The 8969-nt window shown below is 32.6% G+C and overlaps 1 protein-coding gene across 1 annotated transcript; it reads left to right on the forward strand.

Moving 5' to 3' along the window:
• The first annotated feature begins 4163 nt into the window (after nt 1-4163).
• Nucleotides 4164-6838, forward strand: LOC110800737 (naringenin,2-oxoglutarate 3-dioxygenase). Its single transcript, XM_022006054.2, has 3 exons — nt 4164-4676; nt 5262-5690; nt 6319-6838. The coding sequence occupies exons 1-3, from the start codon at nt 4305-4307 to the stop codon at nt 6625-6627; spliced, it is 1110 nt and encodes a 369-aa protein (XP_021861746.1). The 5' UTR covers nt 4164-4304; the 3' UTR covers nt 6628-6838.
• The last annotated feature ends 2131 nt before the right edge of the window (nt 6839-8969 follow it).

Genomic DNA, 8969 nt, shown 5'->3' on the forward strand with positions numbered 1-8969 from the left:
TTCAACAATACATCATACAAAAACTACACAAAACCAATCAATGTCCAGAATAATCAAACAAATCTACAACAAAATCAATCAAAAGTTTAAAATTATAGTAAACCGACGCAAACAGGAGCTGAACAACATTGATTAATTAAATTCTTATCAAAATCAATGCAAACAGGAGTAGAACAAAATTGATTAAAAACAAAAAACAAATTAAAATACAAGAGTTAAAGCAAAAGAAATTAAAGAAGATTAAAAGAGAGAAAGGGAAAAAACCTGGCCAGCGCCTCGCCCAACGCTTCGCCAGCCGCCTTTGAATCTTTCTTTCCATTCCGTAGAATTTCAGGAAATGCAAACCAAAAGTTCCAGAAATAATTAGTGCTTAAACAAAAACAACAGAAATACGATAAATCAAAGCAAAAAAAAATCAATAGAATTCACAAAAAATAAAAAGACGAAGAGAATTCACAACTGCAGAAGAATCAAGAATTCAGCCAAATTAGTTTAGAAGACGAGAATTGTACATCAAGTTGCAGTTCTTAGAAGGGTATTGTAACTTACACCAGCCCACTTGCCTAAGGTCTTAGCACTTGGAACTGTGAGCAAGCTAACATTATGCTCAGGACAAAGAGCTTTGACTAATTTGAAATAGTCAGGCTGGTAAATCTTCTGCCAGCAAGTACTTGCTGCTTCTCTGTCACCTTGGCACTCTGGTGAAGACCACAAATAAGGCCACCATGAGAAGTAGACTTCTTTAATACAAGCTGAAGAGAAGTCATTAAGTCCATAGTCTCCCCCAATGGAGTAGGGGTCTCAGTAGCAGGAACAACAACATCGACCTCCTCACTGAAATTTAACCAATAACCATACCGCAGACAAACATTTTATAAATTACAAACAAGTTAATTGACAAGTCAAAGAAGTTATAACAAATCAAGCATCCATTTGAAATAAGTACATACCCAGACATTGTGTAAATTGATGCAAACTTCTCTTATCCTGTGAAACAAGAAATAATCAAAGCAATAAGTCAATATTACAAACATTATGAAATCCAATTAATCTACTCAATTATAGGAAACCAAGTTACTAATTTACCATTTACCCTCATGCTCAAATAAAATGTTATTCAATCATTTACCCCCATCCACAAATCAAATGTTATTTAATTAATCACAAACCCTCATCAGCAAATCAAGTGTTATTGAATTCACCTTACTAATTCAGTTTTCCATAAATATTTATAATCTCTAACCTAATTAAACTATTTCCAGAGCAACACTCTTCTGATGTCAAAGTTATCACTTTCAATGATTTTTCTGGATTTAAGCAAGATAGTGCGAAATTAACTTTAAATTGCTCACATAATATGAAAGATATTCATCAAACACAACTTTAAAACACTCAAGAGCAAATGTAGAGCATTAAACCCAGTAACACATGACTAATTCGAGAATTCTAGAAGCTTAATTTATGCATTAATGAAAAGTTAATTCCAAATAAAAAACTTAAAATTTTCATTTCATATTTTGAAATTTCGAAAACAAAAGAGAGAAAACGAAATAATTAAATCTAGTATTCCAAATATCAAGAAATTCAGATTGAGATTACCAATCTATCGCCTTGCCCATCGCCTCGCCCAGCAGACCGCCTCGCCTTGCGCCTCTGCGCCTTTCCCTCCAACACGACATGCAAATCCAAAGTGCAAAAAATTTAGTTAAGCAATAATTAAGAAAACGAACCCCAACTGAAATTAGTTAAGCAAACCGTAACTAAGCTATCTATTCCACAAATCGATATTCTGCATGAAGTAAATTTCGATTATAAACCCAAAAACATGAAGTAATAAAACCCTAAAATTCTAAATCAAATCCAAATAAGGCAAATTTAAGACGAAAAGAAGGGGAATATACCTGTGCATTACAGATCGAGTCCAGTCGGTGAGAGAGAAAGGCGAGAGATCTTCCTGAGGTTTAGATTTCATAGTGTTTTCGCCATTTTTTGCAAAGAGTTCAAAAGTGGAGAGAAAAATAACATGTATTTTCACCATTTTTTGAGGGGATAAAAGAAGGAAAGCAACGAAATGCATCTCTAAATAGAGAAGGAAAGATAGTAAGAGAAACAAACTCAAATATGTTTAAGAAGAGAGAAGATAGCGGCGGTGAGAAAGGAGAGAGAAAGGAAAACAAACTAGCTTAAGGAAACTTTGTCTTAGCGGAAAAGAAAAACTCAATTATAAATCTAAATAAAAACTTAAAAATAATATTTTTTTAAAACAAAAAATTAGTGACTAAGTTGCATTATATATCCACTCTCCAACATAATTCTTACAACATTTGTGGTTTTTAAATTATTAATAATCTTTCGCATGCATCGTTATTGCAACTGTAATTGAGTAACGCTTTTTTAACACCTCATATAACTTACATTATCCACTCTCCAATATAATTCGTATAACATTTGTGGTTTTTTATTTACAAGTTTGTTATTGATTTTGATAGGGATATTGTATAGAGTCAGTAACTGGTAAAAAGTTGACATGTTGGGAATTCTATGCATACACGTTTCAGGTGCATATTTCTAATAACTCTGTTTGTGCGTCTTATCATTAAAATCTTATACTTATATCTTTCTGACCAAAACAAGTATTTTGTGTTATAGACGCGGCATCATCTTTATTCTCTAACCTCGAGAGTCGGTCGTCTATTCCAACAATCTGTTGTCGATAACTGTGTCAAAATGCAAGCCAATAATTTGAGGTGGATTGCACTCAACCAAGATAAGACACATGCTGATTTATACAAGAGTTTAGAGGATTCTTTAAATGTCGGAGAGCATAACTGAAATTATGATTTTTCACTGAGATATGTTAGTTGTAACAAAATAATTTTAACTTTAATTCATACTTTCGCACGCATCGCTTGCATATAAGCCTAGGATTTGATAATGTTGCGTATGTTCTTTATATTGTGCTAATATATTTTTTTTCATAACTTTTCAACCATGCATTTGTGAAGAAATCTTCCAATAGTTATTAAACCATTGGTTAAAAATACTTTCTGAAGAAAAATATAGTGATAGTCATTATGCGATAACAAATATTGATTTATTAATGTTGGTTTACATGCATTCTAAAATTCACACACGTATCGCGTGCATAAAATACTAGTCCTAATCTATCTTAATACATTTACATTGACAAACGTGAAAAAAATTGTTCCCATTATTTCGAAACGGATGGAGTATATTGCAGTTACTCGTATTTAAACATGTACTACACGTCTACACCATATAACATTTGTACATGAGTACATCTTATTGTGCTTGCCATAAAATACCACTTGTATATGAGTACATCTTATTGGGAAAAGAGGACTATTAATACAGTGCTTCATAGTATGAATGTATGAGGACTATAATGGTAGGTAAGTGTAACGAAAGGAGCAGAAAGTGCCAAGTAGGCTTTGGTAGAATGGTAGGTACGCTAAACCGCTGCTGCCAAAGTCGGATATATTGTAAATCAAGGAAAATTGGCAATTATTAAACTAGTTTACGGATTACTATCGACCTTGTTAAAAGTTGTCAATTATTATATTGTTTAGTTATTGTTGTCAATTACTACATTAGCTTATATTTCATTCAGTTAGCTACTAATTATATCATAATAACCAATTAATCATACTTTAATGATTTTAATTAATTAATAAAAAATTAAAAAAAATAAAAAATTCTAAAACTAATTAAATTCAAATTTTCGAAAATACCCAAAAAATCTATTTTATTATTTTTCGGGTTTTTTCTTATTTTTAATTTAATTAATTTTGGAAATTTTTAATTTTATTAATTAATTGAGATAATTAAAGTATGATTAACGATTGATTAGTGATTAATTAGACGGAATATGGGTTAAGGTAGAAATTGACAACAATAACAAACACCTAGTAGTAATGGTCAAATTTTTCGAATATTTATTTATGTTAAAAATGTCTTTCCATAAAGATTTGAAGTTGGGCATGAATGCATATAAGTTAGACATCCAAATATTGTACTTCGTATATAATATACAACTTTTAATATAATGCACACAGTTGAAAGTAGTAACGGGGACATTGTTGATGATTAAGAAGTGAGCGGGTAGCTGGTGTTGATACACGAGGTCTTGGTGGTACCGTCAACTTAGGATAGATAGGTAGGTAGTTACTTGGTATATAAATACGGAGTACTCCGTAACTAACAACCCAATTGACACTCCCAAAACCCAAAAAAACAGCTCACAAAATCAATAACAATCCTAGTACAGAAAACATTAAAAGAAAATGGGAGAAAGGCCTACAACACTGACGGCACTAGAAGGAGAGAAAATCCTAAACAAAAGCTTCGTAAGAGACGAAGATGAGAGGCCGAAGGTGGCGTACAACGTCTTCAGCCATGATATTCCCGTCATTTCTCTGGCTGGCATCGATTCATCTGATGGAGAAGAGAAGAGAGCCGATATCTGCTCTAAAATTGTGGAAGCTTTTGAGGAATGGGGGATATTTCAAATAGTTGATCATGGAATTGACGGTGAATTAGTATCTGAAATGAGTCGTTTGGCTCGGGAGTTCTTTGCTCTTCCTCCTCAGGAGAAACTTCGCTTTGATATGTCTGGCGGTAAAAAGGGCGGTTTCATTGTCTCTAGTCATCTTCAGGTATAAACTCACTTTTTCATTTATATTTTATGTTACTACTGCTATATTTGCTTCATTACTACCCTGTTTGTTTTATAAAATCCAACTAGTTTGTTTTAAGATCTATTTTCAATCGTTGTAACTTGTAATTGTCGACCTCGTAGAAATGGATATCTTTGTCAAATTGTTGCTATTTGTTCAACCTAATATTCTAATTTCACCACTTTTGAAACAAAATGTCGAGTGAAGAAATTTCAAATTTGTTTGTCAAACTTGGATGTCTGTTTCAAAATACGACATATGATTGTGTTTACCCTTGTAAATTGTAATGGGAATGGCCTCTTAATTGTGTTCTTTAAGATGCAGTTCGTAAATATTTACAAGTGGTGTGGTACATACGCCTAATCAAGTGTTAATTACACTTTCTTTTTTTTTGGCTTATATTAGTACTCATACCTCGTGGGTCGTGACCACTTAATTAGTACTGAGTATAAGCAAAAAAAGAAGTGTAACTAATAGTTGATTAGTTAGTTAGTAGGGAGTAATTAGCAACGTCATTGTTTTAGCAAACATTATTTACAAGTATGAATATTGAAATTACTGCAGGGAGAGTCAGTACAAGACTGGAGAGAGATAGTAGCTTACTTCTCATATCCAATAAAGAGTAGAGATTACTCAAGATGGCCAGACAAACCTGAAGGGTGGAGGAATGTGACAGCACAGTACAGTGAGAAGTTGATGGGTTTAGCTTGCAAGCTCCTTGGGGTATTGTCTGAGGCAATGGGTCTAGAGACTGAGGCTCTCACTAAGGCTTGTATCGAAATGGACCAGAAAATTGCAGTGAATTACTACCCCAAATGTCCACAACCTGACCTCACTCTTGGACTCAAACGCCACACTGACCCTGGAACCATCACTCTTCTCCTCCAAGACAACGTTGGAGGTCTGCAGGCTACTCGTGATGGTGGTAAGACTTGGATCACTGTCGAACCCATTCCTGGTGCCTTTGTTGTCAACCTTGGTGACCATGGTCATGTAAGTCCTTATAATCTACCTATTCCTATTCTTATTATGTTGAAATTTCTAAACTAATCTATTCTTCTTTACTAGTTTAAGTTTACTAGTTAGTGATTACAGAACATAAAATTCTTAGGTCCGTTAGCTGTATAAATGGAATCACATCATACATTGAACCATTCAATATAATTATTAGTAGTCTACCACACACTTATTAGTCCACGTGTTGAAACTTTACACCCCTGGTCCTGCTATGGATTACTGTACTAGCTACGATTTGTAAACTACTTCTATATTTTACTCCCTGCTCAAAACTATTACAGAATGCACATCTGGAAAAAACACCTTTCCTAAAATCATCTTGCATTATTAGTCATGACTCTTAATTATGAGGGTTGTTACAATTTGATCATAGGAATGTTGATTCCTTTTTTGAAGTGAACACAATGAATTGAATGTGGTATGTTAACAGCTAAAATAGTGGAATGTTTTTTGCTGTTTTCTTGTCTTATTGAATTGAGCAGACAAGTTGTTCTTAAGAATCTTATCAATACAATTTAAGTACAAGAAACTTGATTATTCTTACTACGATTTCAATCACCTTATATTGTACTTTTTCCCATCTTTTAAATTTCGGGGTTGGAAGTATTTGAGCAACGGGAGATTCAAGAATGCAGACCACCAGGCTGTTGTGAACTCAGACAGCAGCAGGTTATCAATAGCAACGTTCCAGAATCCAGCAGCAGAGGCGAAAGTATATCCGTTGGCAATTAGAGAAGGAGAAAAGCCAATCCTAGAAGAGCCCATGACATTCGCAGAAATGTACAGGAAGAAAATGAGCAAAGACATAGAGCTTGCACGCCTTAAGAAGCTCGCTAAGGAGCAGCAGTTGAAGGTAGAGGAGCTAGAGACAGTCAAGTTAGACTCGAAACCAATTGAAGAGATCCTTGTTTAATATTTAAACATTATCCGAGCATCTGATGTTATGGTTTCGTAACTGATAATAGATGTGCAAACTTTTGTTGTTCTTGTGTTTTCTTGATCTAGTTATAAGGTCATGTGTAAGAGTGTATGTTTGGTTCTTAGTCGGAAATGGTGAAAAATAAAATTGTAATGTGGTCATCAAATGCTTTCATGCAATACAAACTGCATATGGTCCATATGGATATGATGAGGGAGTTTTAAATCTAATGAATATATACTGGATCTCTATGATGGGTAGCCCATGTATCCAAATCTTCTTAAGACAAATATCACACCAATATTTTTAGTTTATTACAATTTTTTTTACAAACTATAGTTTTAGAAATTTATTTGTTGCGATTTTAATTTGCAATCATTTGTGTAGTACCAAGATTACCAACTACCAAGAAATTAAAGTCCGACTCAACCACTCACGATCACCTCTGAAAAAGGAAAAAATGATCATATGCTTTTTTTTAAGGGGAAATTATCTTTTGCTAATGGAATGAACCTGACCAAAAAAAATTCTACTATTTACATATTCAGCTGATTAAGTTTAGTTAATTTCATTTGTCTAAATTTATCATAATTTAATTGAACTTATCACAACTTATTTTAGTTGTAAATTTTATTTGAATTACCCTTATTCTGAACTTATACAGACTTATTTTTTCGGGAATAAACAACTCCACAAATTAAAACATGAAAACTAAAACAAAAGGAAAACAACAAACTACAAAAAAAAAATTAAAAAAAAAAAAAAAACCCTACTACGCCGGAATCGCAGGCACCTTGGCTTATTGGCAAAACAACTCCACAAACAAAATTTCATAGAGTTAAGCTAAAGGTTGGGGTTCAACCTTTCGGTTTTTTCACCTTTTAGGACCCAAACCTTTTTTTCACCTTTTGTAATTTCATTTTCATTTTCCGGCCAGTTAACCTTAGTTTAACTCATCGTTAAATATACTATCACTCAATAATAAATTAAGCCAAAGGTTAGGGCCCAACCTTTTGATTTTTACACCTTTTATGACCCGAATATTTTTTTTCACCTTTTGGGACCTGATACCCATTTTTCGCATACCAAAGTTATTTACAAAAAATAAAATTATCACTTGACTTATTATATTTAATTATTAATAATAAAAATAATAATTATTATTATTATAAAAATAATAATAATAATAATAATTCATCTTTCCCAAACCGCTTCATACAATTAAAACTACATACGGAGTACTACTCTTCCCCAAACGTCATAGATAATCTTTTCTCATTTATAAAACCTTTAATAGTTGAAACATAATTTACGTAATCCAACAACAACTGATTTGAATATGTTATAAAAAAATTAAGGTCATAAATTTTAATTCGGAAATTGTTGATTAATCTTGATCGAGTTAAGCATGAACCATTTTAGTACCTTATCAATTATGGAATCAATAATCCAATTGTCTTTATTCTCATAAAACAATCAAGAACTAGTATGATATATTAACTTGTGATCAAAACAAGAATTCATTTAAAATTAACTCATTTTTATTATTTTTACATATTTTTAGACATTATTAATATTCTTCAGATAAACCACAAATAATTGCGAGGATATATCATCAATGGCAGATCTTGCTTACAGCTTGGGTCCCCGAGCAGAAATTTCGTAGTGTATTTTAAGTTCCACCGTCCCCGGTAAACATTTGAGTAGTATAATTGAATAAATATCGTACTCCACTATATTGCTTATTATTCTATTGTCATTGAATACCATAACTGAATATATAAAATAGGAAAAATTGATATTGACAGTTCCAACTATGGCCGTTTAACTTTAAAAGGTCCCAACTTTTGATTATTCTAGAGTGGTCTCAACTTTAAGGTGTGTTTTCCAAGAATGGTCCTTTGGTTTATTAAACTATTAATTAAGTTGATTTAAGCATATCATACTGTTCCATTTACTTCATTTAATTAAAAAATATGATTATTGCACGAGAGATATGAGTGTTAATTAAGTTATTTAGCACTTAATTTTAACTAAGGGACCATTTTTGGAAAACACTCTCTATAGTTGGGACCACCCTGACATAATCAAAAGTTGGGACCTTTTAAAGTAAATCGGCCATAGTTGGGACCGATAATATCAATTTTTCCTATAAAATATGATCAACTTGTAAATAAGGAGTTAAGCTAAAGTTTGGGATCCAACCTTTTGGGTTTTTCACCATTCAGGACCTATACTTTCTTTGTTCACCTTTTGGGACCTCATTCCCATTTTCCGGCCATTTAACGCACCTTTAACTCACCGGTGGTTAATATCAATTAAGATCCTTTAAATTT

The sequence above is a fragment of the Spinacia oleracea genome, chromosome 3 (genome assembly GCF_020520425.1).
Source record: "Spinacia oleracea cultivar Varoflay chromosome 3, BTI_SOV_V1, whole genome shotgun sequence".
Lineage (NCBI taxonomy): Eukaryota > Viridiplantae > Streptophyta > Magnoliopsida > Caryophyllales > Amaranthaceae > Spinacia > Spinacia oleracea.

Excerpts from the sequence above, each read along its gene's own strand:
- LOC110800737 (XM_022006054.2), top strand. The coding sequence starts at position 4,305 with ATGGGAGAAAGGCCTACAACACTGACGGCACTAGAAGGAGAGAAAATC. Across the intron at positions 4,677-5,261 it reads TTGTCTCTAGTCATCTTCAG|GGAGAGTCAGTACAAGACTG; the intron begins GTATAAACTCAC and ends AAATTACTGCAG. Across the intron at positions 5,691-6,318 it reads ACCTTGGTGACCATGGTCAT|TATTTGAGCAACGGGAGATT; the intron begins GTAAGTCCTTAT and ends CGGGGTTGGAAG.